Source organism: Suillus fuscotomentosus (assembly GCF_016647785.1).
Source record: "Suillus fuscotomentosus strain FC203 chromosome Unknown F5891scaffold_6, whole genome shotgun sequence".
NCBI classification, from domain to species: domain Eukaryota; kingdom Fungi; phylum Basidiomycota; class Agaricomycetes; order Boletales; family Suillaceae; genus Suillus; species Suillus fuscotomentosus.
The window spans coordinates 857,585-870,761 of record NW_024539518.1 but is presented as its reverse complement, the minus strand read 5'-3'; the positions used below and the strand labels follow the sequence as shown (position 1 = coordinate 870,761).

General features: G+C 48.0%; 5 protein-coding genes across 5 annotated transcripts; 3 read left to right on the top strand and 2 right to left on the bottom strand.

The window, feature by feature from the left end:
• Positions 1-733: 733 nt before the first annotated feature.
• F5891DRAFT_1006917 (inositol polyphosphate phosphatase) lies at positions 734-2,567 on the top strand. The gene is made up of 5 exons (XM_041360448.1): positions 734-1,016; positions 1,068-1,350; positions 1,400-1,792; positions 1,843-1,975; positions 2,021-2,567. The coding sequence occupies exons 1-5, from the start codon at positions 821-823 to the stop codon at positions 2,309-2,311; spliced, it is 1,296 nt and encodes a 431-aa protein (XP_041231449.1). The 5' UTR covers positions 734-820; the 3' UTR covers positions 2,312-2,567.
• A 109-nt stretch (positions 2,568-2,676) lies between these two features.
• F5891DRAFT_1006914 (MFS general substrate transporter) lies at positions 2,677-5,437 on the bottom strand. Its single transcript, XM_041360447.1, has 10 exons — positions 5,076-5,437; positions 4,670-5,022; positions 4,561-4,616; positions 4,348-4,507; positions 4,233-4,296; positions 3,782-4,181; positions 3,664-3,723; positions 3,554-3,617; positions 3,139-3,499; positions 2,677-3,089 (listed from the first exon to the last, which is right to left on the bottom strand). The coding sequence occupies exons 1-10, from the start codon at positions 5,327-5,329 to the stop codon at positions 2,816-2,818; spliced, it is 2,046 nt and encodes a 681-aa protein (XP_041231448.1). The 5' UTR covers positions 5,330-5,437; the 3' UTR covers positions 2,677-2,815.
• Positions 5,438-5,788: 351 nt separating this feature from the next.
• F5891DRAFT_1182940 (uncharacterized protein) lies at positions 5,789-6,382 on the top strand (the record flags this gene model as incomplete). Its single annotated transcript, XM_041366233.1, has 4 exons — positions 5,789-5,794; positions 5,846-6,020; positions 6,070-6,233; positions 6,299-6,382. 4 exons carry the CDS (start codon positions 5,789-5,791, stop codon positions 6,380-6,382), a joined length of 429 nt encoding a protein of 142 aa, XP_041231447.1.
• Positions 6,383-6,935: 553 nt separating this feature from the next.
• Positions 6,936-7,691, bottom strand: F5891DRAFT_976009 (translation protein; the record flags this gene model as incomplete). The annotated part of the gene is made up of 4 exons (XM_041376581.1): positions 6,936-7,283; positions 7,331-7,442; positions 7,490-7,550; positions 7,604-7,691. 4 exons carry the CDS (start codon positions 7,689-7,691, stop codon positions 6,936-6,938), a joined length of 609 nt encoding a protein of 202 aa, XP_041231446.1.
• Positions 7,692-7,883: 192 nt separating this feature from the next.
• Positions 7,884-13,154, top strand: F5891DRAFT_976008 (uncharacterized protein; the record flags this gene model as incomplete). The annotated part of the gene is made up of 18 exons (XM_041376580.1): positions 7,884-7,932; positions 8,233-8,436; positions 8,492-8,598; positions 8,655-8,859; positions 8,915-9,275; positions 9,324-9,450; positions 9,539-9,716; positions 9,769-10,167; positions 10,225-10,348; positions 10,404-11,371; positions 11,487-11,714; positions 11,872-11,885; positions 11,987-12,128; positions 12,244-12,324; positions 12,374-12,390; positions 12,443-12,588; positions 12,872-12,954; positions 13,003-13,154. The coding sequence occupies 18 exons, from the start codon at positions 7,884-7,886 to the stop codon at positions 13,152-13,154; spliced, it is 3,585 nt and encodes a 1,194-aa protein (XP_041231445.1).
• Positions 13,155-13,177: the final 23 nt, after the last annotated feature.

The following is a 13,177-nucleotide window of genomic DNA, read 5'->3' as shown; positions in this document are numbered from 1 at the left end:
AGCACTACCATCAGTTCTCTGTAGGGGTGGTCTAGCCAGCTTGAGTCTGTTTGTCTTGGTAGGTTATTTGTCAGATCTTTTCAAAGTTTGGACGACTTGATCACAACGTGTAGTGGTGCGTTCTTGCAGAGGGTCGACATAGTTGTGAGGAGAGCTCTAATCTCGCCTGCTCCTGGTGTGGCCAGGTGTTCTGGCACATTGGTAGAGACGTTGTGGTCGTCATCTCGACCGAACCATGCTCCACCCTCCAACATATGGTCACCATTTTTATCCAATAGGTGCACACCACTGATAGTTACATTGATTAATTTTGGTGTATCCCCAGGTAGTCTGGGACCCTGATTTGCTGGTATGGTGTAAGGAGGTCTCGATGTTATGAAGGCGCAGAAACTTGCTTTAAGCGATTCTGGGTAGGAAAAAGTGGGATCGAATATTCTATCATTTTGTTTATCTTGATCCATATCATTCGCTGTGATATATTCTAGCGCCATATCGACTCTCGAGAGAGTAGGGGGAGGAGCCCGTCTGTGAGTGCCAATTCGGAAGTAAGCATTTGAGAATGTCTTTTACTAGTTTTGCGCGCTTGAATGGCTTACTGCAATTCAGGGGGTCCTACCCTCTGTGCGGTGCTCGCAGGGACAGTCTTTGTTCTGTCTATGACAGAAGAAGCGACTGAAGTTGTCGAAGTTGATTCACATTGGCTGACTAATACGTGACGTTCGCTAAACAAGGTCGACAGCCTTCGTCCTGTCCGGTACTGTAACATACTTGGACCCATCTCTTTAACTACTTCAAAGTCCATCAAAGACCCACTTTTACGATGTCCAGCGACGGAAATTTGTTTGTTCAAGTCGGTTCATATAATACAAACCTCCAAGGTGGAGCTGGCGTGCCTCAGGATCTTGTCGATTGGCTTGTTCCAACACTCCAAGTAGCCTCTTTCCTCTCTAAGGAGTCTCGTGCACCAGACATTTTTGCGATTGGCTTCCAGGAACTTCTGCCCCTTCACATTGGACGTATGTCGTCGTGTTCGTACATTATCATTCTGACATAACACATGCACTAAGTGGCTGGATTATCCAAGGCTGTGCTCGACGATAGGGACGCGCATATTCGTAGTCAGATTGAGAAGCATACTCCTGGCAAGGAGTCTTACACGCTAGTTGCGAAGGCTGTGAACGTTGGTGTTGCACTTCTCGTGTACGCACGAGATAGTGGCATCGCGCGCCGGGTTTGTGATGTGCAAACTCAATGGACTGGGACAGGCCCAGCTTACATGGGTAACAAAGGTGCTGTTGGTATACGATTCCGTGTCTCAGACAGAGGGAGCAAAGCTGGAGAAGTTTTCACGTATGTCTCATGTTCATGATGGCTTGTGTCCCGAACAAACTCTTTCCAGGTTTGTGTGTGCTCACCTCACCGCACACGAGGCCAACCTCGCTCGACGGGTCGCAGATTATCGTCACATCGTTAGCACTCTTCTCTTCCCTCCACTACCATCATCTCCTTCCTCTTCTCCGACTACCATGTATTCGACGTCACACTTATTCTTCCTCGGCGACCTCAACTTCCGTATAACAATACCCCCGTCGCATCCGCATGTGCAAACTTCCCAGCCGTACGATGTTCTTACGATGTTGAAGGACGACGCATCTCGTGAACAGTTGAAGGAATTCGACCAACTTCTGAACCAGCGGAGGAAAGGGACGGCTTTCATTGGTTTGCATGAGGGCCCATTCTGGACATTCAAATGCACATATAAATACAAGCTTGGCGAGGTCGACCGATACAGGTGTGTCATCTTTTCTCAATGATTTTCTCCTGCTTACCCAGCCTTGACAGTACGAAACGGACCCCATCTTGGACCGATAGAATAATGTATGCGACTTATGCTGATTCCCCCGACACACCTGAGAAGTCTAACATCACCAACATTTTGTACACATCAATACCGTCATACGTCACATCAGACCATGTAAGTTCTCATCACTGTTTTACTTCGCATCTAACAGCTGAGCAGAAACCTGTCGTCTGCCTGCTACTGCTTCCATCACCCACCACTGCATCGTCCCCAGAAACGTGTGCACCTCCGATGCTTCGGTTGCCTTCGTCGTATACGCCTATGCCTGATCCGCGTGCTACGCTGAAACGGTATATTGGCCGCACGCTCGATCGTATCATTGGATCCATATGGTGGCTTCTCACAGTGCTTGGAGCTGGCTCAGCCATTGTTGGGATTCTCAACTTCTTTCTGGGACTCATCGCATGGAGATGGTGGAAGGCACCAGCTGTATCTGTTGCCAATGCTTGAGTCGACGTTGATGTCGATTGTTCAAGGTGTATATGTAATACCATTATGGATCACAGCCACCTATCTATCACTATCTATCTGTCATTGCGCTCGCCACGTCATGCTAGGCTGTGTTGCTGTACGTTCAGAGTTTTCTTTTCTCACTATGGTGACCTCTGCTTAATTTTACGACATTTTTGGTCTTCAAAATGGAAGCAAATAACCAAATGAATTTCTGGCGATGTAATATTCGTGTAAATCCACATGCTCGAAGACAGTTTCCTGTGCGACCCGCGTATGCAACTACATTTAATGGTTGTCAAGAATTGCACTACCACGGACCGTGCTCGACCTTCGAACGGGTCCCTTTGCTCACGGTCAATTGAGAACACAAAGAGACACGCTGTGTCTATTTGCAAAGACGAACGAAGCACATAATTGCACTGCTAGTAATATCCTAAGCTGCTACTGTACACACCGAAGAGCCGACCGAAGGGGTGTCCTTGTACTACAAAATTATCTATGTTAACTCTGAGCGTCACGTCCTCCCGCCTCTTCGTCCTCACTGTGAACAAGATCATCCGCCTGGGTTATCTTGACACGGATCACTGGAACTTGAGTCTCGTCGTTCGTAATCGTACTTTCAGCATCATCCTTGTTCGTAGGCGGGTGCACTAGCACGAGCAAGGCGAGAGAAATTATCATCATCACCACACTCAAAGCAAAAATTGCACCAGGGAAGGTCGCGACGGTCTTGTAATACACAAAGCCAAATAATGCGGGGCCCATGATTTGAGAACTATATCGAATGCGTCAGAGCTTGAGTTGGCCAAAATCGACTCTCCTACCTAAGAGCTTGTACCACACCAATGGCGCCAAAAAGCTTTCCAGCTTCGCCCTTTCCTCCCCTTCTGCTGTAAACATCGAGCGCGAATGCTTGGACAGCAGGCGAATACCCGGCGCCCAGTGATTGCAAGATAGATCCGAAGGCGAAGACGAGACCATCAGAAGCAAAAATCATTGTAGCGAACGAAAGAATGTCAATAACGATAGAGATTCGAGCGAGATTGAGATCAAACTTCGCAGAATGAGAGGGTGGTCCTGTGTCACTATGCCTACTTGGAAGGGTCTGTGATGACAAGTTCTGAAGTGGCTCATCTGGGGCAGTGGGGAGCTGCACAGGCGCCGGTTTCAGAAGCTTGATGATAACTAGGGAATTGAATTCATATTGAACAAAGATGGATATGAGTTATTTTTACAGACCAGGTAAGATGACAGCCAAGAATAGCGCACGGCCAGCTCCAGCGAAGGCGACGTAGTAGCTAATCTAGAAGGCTGTCAGATTTAGTGACGACATTCTTGCGTGCTTTTACCGTTTCCGATGACCACTTGAAATTTCCTGCGGCGTACTGTAACACGTATGTCACCATACCCTGCGGGAAAAGTAGATGTAAGTATTGGAGATACTACAGGGATATAATGGCGCCATACCATCGGGAACATCGTGAAGCCATAGCTAGCAACAATGAAGCATAAACTCCAATCTCTCTTGGAGCGTTTGAGTGGGTTTCCGTTAACACTGACACGTTCGGGCAGAAGAACTGCTAGAGGGCTGAAGAACCTCATGGCGCTCTTTAAGATGGATACAGCGTCACCATTCCGCCTTTCAAGTGATGCCTGCCGTCTTTTCTGTGCGCCAAGTGCTCTCGCTTTTGTCTGTGATTCGGGGACAATCAGAAACATGGAAGCAGCGTACAGCGCGTGGACAGTCGCAGATAAATAGAACGTGGAAAGTGTCGAGCCCGTCGCTCGAATTAAGACACCTCCAATGACAGGACCAAGGGCCACACCACAAAACATGGTACCCAATGCTAGGGAAAATATACGAGATCTATCAATGATTATTTGTTTGAGTAGAACATGGGTGGATTTTCAACCCTACCGCTCAGAACGATGGGTACTGTCGGCAAGATAGGCATGAGAAGCAGCAACCCCAGTGGTCATCCCTTAAAATACGTTAAACGCCGACCTATCCCCAGTGACATGCTCTGACTTACCACCGGCCATACCGTCCAATGCAAAACCGAGTATCAAGAACCAGTATCCGCCTGGGAGCCGTTCCACAAAGAATACTGTGACAATGAAAATTAAATCACTCGCAAGCAAACCAAGCATCGAGATGCCCATGATTAATGTTCGACCAAAACGGTCGGAGAGCTGGGAGCAGGGGGTCATGGGAACATCAAAAAAACATGAACGTAGTGACTCACCGAACCCCACCAAACGGTTGTAAGGCAGCTCAAGATACCCATAGTAGTGCTGAGAACTACCTCGGTATAAGTGCCTCTCAGATGTATAAAGAAAGACAATGAACCCAACCTGCGGACAATTGTGCGACGGCAGCTTGCACGACTGGGTCAGACGCGCATTGGTCGCGGTCTGGGACGGATGACTGTTGGGAACCAGTATCTGCAGGAACGTATGAAGACACAGATTGAGCAGACACAACTGGAGCAGTGAGATCATCTAGATTCAGGCCATCATATAGAGTCTTCGCCATGTCCACGGATAACACTGCATGTGGCTGAGCTAGATGTAGCATGCCGTTCGGTTCGTACTGTAACTCGAGCCCGGGCGCATGAACACGACATGCGAGAGCAGTGTACATCTCCACCCGAGGACCAATGATTGCAGAGAAGCCCAACGATGCTACAGGCGTGGAAAATATCAACCTGCTTGAGTGGTCAATGATATTATCTCTGACACAGTAGGCTCGCTCGCTGACCAGTAGGGCGAAGGTCTTTTCCACCACGGCATTACCTTCCATGCTGTAATTTCTTCATCATGCTCCTCATCTTCTCGGTCAAGCTGAAACGACCCGTCCTGGTCCACGAGCGTGTGTTCTGAGTGTTGATGTGGGTGCAGGGTATGTTCATCGACTTGATCGCTAGGCAAGGTTAGCCCTTCGGATTGGGGAATATTTACACCCCTCGGCTCGGAGGGAGTCACAGAGGTGTTTCTGGATAGCCTTCGAGACATGGTGGCCGTGGAGTGCTAGGTGCCTGCGGATCGAAAAAAGGTTATAATACTTTATTTTGATACGCACCGCGAGGTGCGCTGCCGCCCGAAATTAATCATCATTGCAAGCACATGTCACTGCTGATATAGATATAGTACCAGTGATACTTAGTCGGTGTCATTATGTAATCATTATCTTCTTGGGAGTTTTGGCTGTGCCCTCGCCGGCGAACTTGCATCCACACTGGGGAGGTGACAGAACCTGGCAGAACTCCGAGGTATCCAAGACTCGCGAAGATGATCTGATAATGCAGCTTGAATTCAGTAGAACATCGTCCCTAAAGTAAGATGGTGCACCTCTCGCATCAGCAGTACTGTTCTAATCAATTCTGAAAATCTCACCATAACAACCGACCACGGTCAGGACCCCAAGTGGTTCTGCTCTTACCTTATCTTATCTCTCTTGACTCATCGTCATACATGGCGGTAAGCCGTAGTAAACACATCTGCCTCTTCTCGCTATAACTTCTTTTCTAGTCGAAAGCAAGGACAGTGGACATCAACGAGGATGTCACAAAGGCCCTCAGAAAATTTAGGTTCCAGCGTAGGAGCCAGGGACATGCAGCAATCGTTATCAAGATCGATAAGGCTGCTCTCAAGATGGTCGTAGACGAGGAGTATGACGATATTTCGATCGAAGACCTTGTCGAGGGTATGATCATCTTGGAACCATTCTTCATCTCTTCATCTCCACACTCCAGAACTGCCCAGAAACTCTCCCAGATATGTCGTGTTATCATATGAACTCAAACACCGCGATGGTAGGATATCATTCCCACTAGTGCTTATCAACTGGGCTCCATCGTCATCCGAGACAACCATGATGACATTGCATGCTAGCGCCCTCCTTGACTTTCAAAGAGTCGTGAGTACCGTGCCGAGGCTTCAATTCTATCAAGACTTCACTCATTGACGCTTACAATGCTCCAGGCAGAAGCAAACAAGACCATCGAAGTTCGGGATGCGGAAGAAGGACTCACTAAAGAAATCGTCGACGAAAAACTTCTATCTTAACCTCTGAGACTTGTATCCGCGCCCGCAGTACAACAGGTCGAACATACCGTCGACATTACACTTTTACATATCATAATCAATCACTGTGTACAGTTATTCCGGAGCGTTCATTGACTTGACATTGTTAGCTCAACAGTAGAACCCTGCTCTTATTTCAACGACCACAGGCTCTTGCTGATACAAATCCTACTGGATGGATGTGAGCCAGTCTATATTTAATACTCGCGTGAACATTGTGAACATGACCCTTTGGAGTCTGAGAAGTCAATGCTTTGTTCATCCTGCTCGGGTCTCCTTTCCCACTCAACTTATATGAGCGCAAATCAGTCACTTCTTAAGTCAAAGATCGGTGTTCCGACCAACATGAAATCCAGACCTGGGACAGCGAGGACGAAATGTTGAGCAGGTTTACGATCACATTGAGTTATTGCTCCGGATCATCGGGCTCATTCACGTACCTCTACCATAGAAAAAATAGGCCAACATACTCACGCCAGCAATGCTCCAAAAATTAGAATAGAGTGCTTGAGAATGCGAGTGAATTATACATAGTCTATTCCCTGGGAATGAATGGGCTACTCCGTTTTGAAGGAGCTTCGATTACGGGAGGGAGGGATTGAACCATCTCCTTAGTCCCGGCGGGGAAAGGTAGATCATCCACACCCTTGGGAAGGACACTCTCGTAAAGACCTTTAGCTTGGTTTGCATTTGCGAGACAGAGCATTTTCTTCTTTGCATCGCGAACAAGGACGTGTGCATCGTCAACCCCTGGCACTGCGCCCTTGACGAAAATCAGGTCGAGGCTCGTGTCAACACGGACCACAGGAAGATTCTGGACAGTAGTTCGTTCGCCTCCCAGTCGGCCTGCCATCTTCTTACCGGGCCAGACTCTACCCGGGTCCTATAATTAGAGTCAGTAGGGATATACTCAATTTATTAGACACCAACTTGGTGCTGTCCAGTCGCACCGGCTGAACGATGTGATACAGAAACACCATGGCTTGCACGCAAACCCTTGAAGTTCCATCGCTTCATCGTGCCTTGAAATCCCTTCCCAATACTGGGATTGCCTGAGTCAAACATGCAAAAATGATGCGGAGAACTCACGAATCAGCAATCACATCCACAAATTGCCCAGGTACAAAGTGAATGGCGGAAAGTGTCGTTCCTGAGTAACTTCACTGTCATGAAAAGTGGAAAACATGCTTGCGAGGAACTCACCGACAGGGACGTGTGCATCGGGGGTAACAGGAAACTCCTTCACGATATACTTCGGCTTAACGCGAGCCTTCCGGAAATGACCCCTCATCTGATGCGTTGTTGTCCTCTTTGGACGGTCGGATGCACCAAGTTGGACTGCATGATACTCGGTGCGGTCCGGACGCACATGAACAATGTTCTTGGTCACTTGGCAGTTCTCTAGCTACGACATATATGAGGACGGGAGAAAGGTACATGCGAACTCGCTCACCTGCAATACCGTGACCGGAACGCGGGCACCATGGTCGTCCCATATAGCGGTCATTCCACGTTTACGCGCAATGAGACCGGTACGTATTGAATTCGGTGTCCATTTTGCAGACGTCGCAGAAGTACTGGGGTTTACTGTCCGCGCCCATGCAATACGGGTCGTGCTAAATTGTCGACATTGTGAAAGGAGTTGCCGTGGCCTCGGCGCAAGTGCCCAGTGTCCAAGCATAGTCGAAAACAACCTTGACACTGCAGCTTTACTGAAAGAAAATGTTGTCGGAGATCGGAGCTTTGTTTCCACGCTCATAATTACTTGTAAATCAATTACAACTTGTGCTGATTAGCTTGCATTCTTTGAACACTTTCTGGTATCTGCGCAGATGGAATGGAACATTGGCCTGCGGATGAACGTCATAAATCATTGCCTGTGAAGAAGAAGCAGGGAAGGGGAAACAAAAAGCCCCAAGTTCACGACACTCGACATTGGAATCATCCTTCTCTCGATTACGGAACCTTTGGTGGAGCGACCCTCGTGTCACCCGACGGACGGCTAGCTTGGACGACCGTTGTCGATACATCGAATGGTAAGTTTGAATCTTGTACATGGGTCAGCATGGTCATAGTTGACAATTCATTCAGCTCGAAGAGTGACACCAGTTGGGGCAGGGCGTTGTGTTTTTCCTGCCACTCGGTCTGTGAATCCGACGCCAAGCCGTCTTACGCAGTGGAGACGAATCGAAGAAGGGGTACGACCTTCAACCATGTTCCTAGCATTATCTTGACGTTGTGCGTCCTCTAATAGCTCAACTTCGTTAGAACATGTTTCCCGGACGCCGATTTCCCTGCGGAGCTCATCAAGGCGGAATTCCAGTCCGATGAACGACGAAACCGAGAGTTGCAAATCTACGATCCTTTGAGAGGCAGTCTCATTGGTATTGTACCGTCTTCCAGCACCCCTCAAACATCACTGGTCCTCTTTCCGATGGGAGAAATCAATGATGAATTGAGTAAGCCGCCGTACCCAATCTCGCCCTTATCGCCTAATCTCAGCTTAAATGCTAGATATTTCATTTATATCCGCCACTGATTCCGACTCGACTTTTCACGCGTCTGGATATGCCGCGTCCAAGTTTGAGACACCCATTCTCCAGATCTCGACCCCAAATGTATCAAATTCATCTCTGAAGCGTGGTACCAATCTTGTTTTAGTTAAAACATTCTCCGCAACATCTCTGTTGAGCATTGAGTTGGCAGATGAAGCCACCGATCTGAAGGCCACAAGGGAGGTAGACATATTTTCTGATGACGTGGGAGGCAAATGCGTAGTAGATGCTGCATTTTCACCCCATGACTCGGATATCATTGCTGTGAACACCTCTGGAGCACTTTACAACTGCAAAATATATGAAGGAGCAAAAGCTGTGTTTGTAACCTTCTTCGTTCAATTTCACTGAGCTCATACCTTCATCAGGCGGCGCATAGGGCTTAACCAAGTTCGTTTTGAGAACACAGATGGGGATCAATTTTGGAGACTTCGTCCGTCTGACCAAGGCTACTTCTTAGCGTCAAGTAGCTGCATTCAACATCTCGATTTCAGGGTACGAATTCCAGGAAGACGTATTAAATTCTTAGCTAACTCAGAGATAGTCGAGTCAGCCTAGTGTCGACCTATTTTCTACTGATCAGTTGGGCTCTGTTGTAACATCTTTTGACTCGTCAGAGCGAGAACATCTCCTCACCATTTCGACGACCTCGGAGCTCCTATGGTTGGATAATCGGTACCCAAAAAAAGTGCTTCTGAGCTTTAAGCACAACCGAGCGCATGATAGATCGCTCAATGTCAAAACCGTGCAGTTGGACAGCGGTACGGACCAGCGAAATATTGGTCATCTCTATTCACTCACCTTTCATTGTAGGCCCTCTGACTTTCCTAAGCTCGCTTAAAAACGGGCTCATCACCATTTATGATGTGTCTCGAGGAAACGATAATCTGATTCACTGTCATTCCGTTCCAACATCTTTACCTCACGACGGAGATATGGGTGTGTCTGAGTCGGAAAGTTCATTCTTTGTCCAGCCCGATAGGTCCACCGTTTCCCTCTTGCGGCTCTCTGGACAAAACAGTCTCCACTGCCAGGACTTTGCTGTATATCACAATGGCATGGACGTACTTCCAAGACAGACTAGTGGCACTAGCCATGAATGGTCTGCGGATGTGCAGAAACTAGCTCAAAGAGCAAAGGAACTTCAGCCTCAGTACGGGCCACTGAGCGCGAGGCATTTCTCAGAGTTGAACCTACGGACTGCGTATCTGAGTGAGTGTTTTTGATTCAGTTTAGTCGGGTATACCCTGATACTTATTTTGGTTGCAGAAGTTTTCGTTACGAGGGATGTTAAAGAGCAAGCTGCCTCTGAGGGTGAATTTACCGTGATGATAGACAAGCTTTCTCAGTTTTGGCAAAGGACAAGTAATTCTGATAAGGCAATGTTGACCTTGTAAGGCGTGTTCAAACATCTGTCGTTCTTACACGCTGATCCGTTGCATATTCAGGTATGACGTCTGCCTTAGCGCTGACAAAGAGCCAGACGAGGACTCGCGAGCGGACTTTCTCACTGGTGGGCTGATTAACTCGAATCGTGGGTACAAAACGCTTGTACACAACGAGCTACCTGTCCAGGAAATTACGAGTGGTGCACCATGGTCTTGCGATTTAAAGCCATTTCTCTGCCGTATGGGGCTTGGTCGCGTGGATCACTGGCAGGAGATGCATGGTGCTCTGGAAGCTTTCAATTTGTCTTACTCGGATGATGTCCCTGGGTCATTCGTGCAACAAGAGGAGAATTCACGAGAACAGCTTATCCTCGATTTGGCCCTTTCTAGCATGGTATTTTCAGCTCAGCCTATTTCTATATCCATTGCTCCGATCCAGGTCGACGATGTGGAGAGCATGTCTCTTGCTGCAAAAGCTCTGACACTTGACGACGATCTTCCCGAGATTCAGTTTGGCTACCTGCGTCCATATCCCAAGCTTGGTATGAACCATTACCCTGATACTTCCAGGGACAAAGACGCTGTTGCAGAACCTACACAGGATGTGGAATTTTCCAGTCCGCTGGGTGTGCGATTGTTGCTGAGGGAGTGGGAGGTCGGAACGGACGTTGAGTCTTACACATATCATGATCCTTACAACACAAAAGGCGACGATCCTATCGCTCCCTCTCGAGAACGGGCACTCCCCACTGCACCAGTCGCTACGCAAACGACAACTACAACATCACAACGCCCTCCGCTGATTGTTGCAGGTTTCGAGCCTCGTCCACCTCCCATTCATGTTGCCCAGAATCACTGGGGAATGTTTAGCACCCAGCCTCGAGGCTTTAATCTACAAACCGCAGAGCATGAGAATTATCCTGAACCTTCTCAACCTTCCCAAGAGTTGATGACAAGTACCCAAGTGTTACCTGGGCTGTACGGCGGTCGAAATGTTCCGAATAAGAAGCTTGTGAAGAAGAGGCTGGGTGGTTTCTGATAAATATGTGCCAGTAGTACACCCTCGAGATTGGCGTAATTTCCATTGGTTTCCCGGACCATCGATATCGTGTTATGTATAGACGCGTGAAATTTTAAATATAGGCACACAGGGTCTGGTCGGCCAAATATGGGTAATTTTGATGACGCGTGACATCCTCCGACACTCCTTCAAGCATATACCGAATTGCCTTTGGAGATCCCTATCTCCTCTCCAGCTCTTCTTTCTGGCTCCAACTGAGATCACGCCCAGCCTTTCTCGACACAGACTGGCAGAGGCACGAAACTGGACCTTTCGTCTGGTCCAGCAAGAAGAGCTATGGATGGAACAAGGTACGCTCGTAATCTGGATTTCTCGCAAGGTCATAGTTCTTGAAAAGTTTCTAGCCCGCCAATAAGTCCCTGGTTTAACAGGGATGCTTTCAACGACGTTTTGAAGCGTATGTAGGATGAAAAATACACGTCGATTTTGCAATGACTCCTCTGCTAGGAAATAAGCCGGTGGTATGCGCTCTCTCAGCTAGTTACATTTCGACCTTTGTTGGATATCCAGTGGGTTTGGCCTTTCTACATTGATGCAACTTACAAATCTGGCTGTTTTCTAGTTGGATTCTTTGAAGTCGAGACTACAGACCACCAAGACAAGGATGCCAGTGCTCAAGCTTGCTGGTATCGTCTATCGGGAAGAAGGAGTGACTGGCTTCTATAGAGGTCTCTGGATACCGCTTGTCACGATTTCTTTTGTCCGTGAGTTATCGCACGCTGTCTGTTCTTTACAAGCATAACGACTATCCAGGTGCTGCTTCATTTACAATATACAGTAGTACAAAAGAATACTGTCGTAAAAACAACTATTTTACAGGTGATAGAGCATCTGATGCTGCTCTCGCTGGCGGTCTCAGCGGTGCCTTGTCTGGATCATTGATTTCATTTACTAGTGCACGTGCGTGCTCTTCAACTGCGTAGTTCAAATATCTGACATGTGAAACTAGCCTTCGAACTTGTCAAGGTATATTTACTTGGCTAATTTATCTGGGAAGGTAATCTTCCACTGTTGACAGGTTCGAAGGCAATTGGAATATAGCATAGCCGCAACTAAAGGCGTACAAATGGTTAAACCCCCAAATACTATCGACGCTGTCCGAGAAATTTTTCGAACTCACGGGCTGTCCGGGCCCTGGATAGGGTTCCGTCTCCACTTTGGCGAGTGATGTACTTCATTGTTTATTACTCAGACTGACCCTGCTCCCCAGTGCGAGATACAGCCGGCACTGCATTATACTTTTTCGAATATGATGCTATGCGACATCTATTGGGCCGCCAGCGCTCGGGAGAGCAGGGACCAACACCAGCATGGTTACCAATACCCACATCCTTGATTCCCTTTGTCTGTGGTTCGCTGGCCGGCGTGTCTTCATGGGCATTGATATATCCCCTTGATGTGTTCGTCCACATCTTTCTCTTTGCCACAAAACTCATTCTCTCATCAGAGTAAAGACCAAAGTTCAGCAACGTGCTTTAGCTGGCACTCCTCCGAAAGGAGTATGGGAAACCCTCCGTCGCCTCGTGCGCGGTACGGCAGACCAATACAGTCATGTCACTACGGCTCAAAATTCATTAGGTCCGGATCCCAAAGATCCAAAGCCAGTCCTTGCTGGCATAGCACGTATATATCGCGGTCTCGGCGTCAGTGCAGTGCGGAGCATCACGACGCACGGGCTCCTCTGGACCATCTTCGATATTACGTCGCATTATATCGATCATCTACCCTGACTTTCAAAGCGCAATTGACGGGG

What these genes read in the sequence shown, in the direction of transcription:
- F5891DRAFT_1006917 (XM_041360448.1), top strand. Translation starts at nt 821, where the DNA reads ATGTCCAGCGACGGAAATTTGTTTGTTCAAGTCGGTTCATATAATACA. An exon ending in TCTGCCCCTTCACATTGGAC is followed by an intron (nt 1,017 to 1,067) that starts GTATGTCGTCGT and finishes ACATGCACTAAG; the next exon opens with TGGCTGGATTATCCAAGGCT. An exon ending in CATACGTCACATCAGACCAT is followed by an intron (nt 1,976 to 2,020) that starts GTAAGTTCTCAT and finishes ACAGCTGAGCAG; the next exon opens with AAACCTGTCGTCTGCCTGCT.
- F5891DRAFT_1006914 (XM_041360447.1), bottom strand. Translation starts at nt 5,329, where the DNA reads ATGTCTCGAAGGCTATCCAGAAACACCTCTGTGACTCCCTCCGAGCCG. An exon ending in GCTTCACGATGTTCCCGATG is followed by an intron (nt 3,724 to 3,781) that starts GTATGGCGCCAT and finishes CTTTTCCCGCAG; the next exon opens with GGTATGGTGACATACGTGTT. An exon ending in GGTGTGGTACAAGCTCTTAG is followed by an intron (nt 3,090 to 3,138) that starts GTAGGAGAGTCG and finishes CATTCGATATAG; the next exon opens with TTCTCAAATCATGGGCCCCG.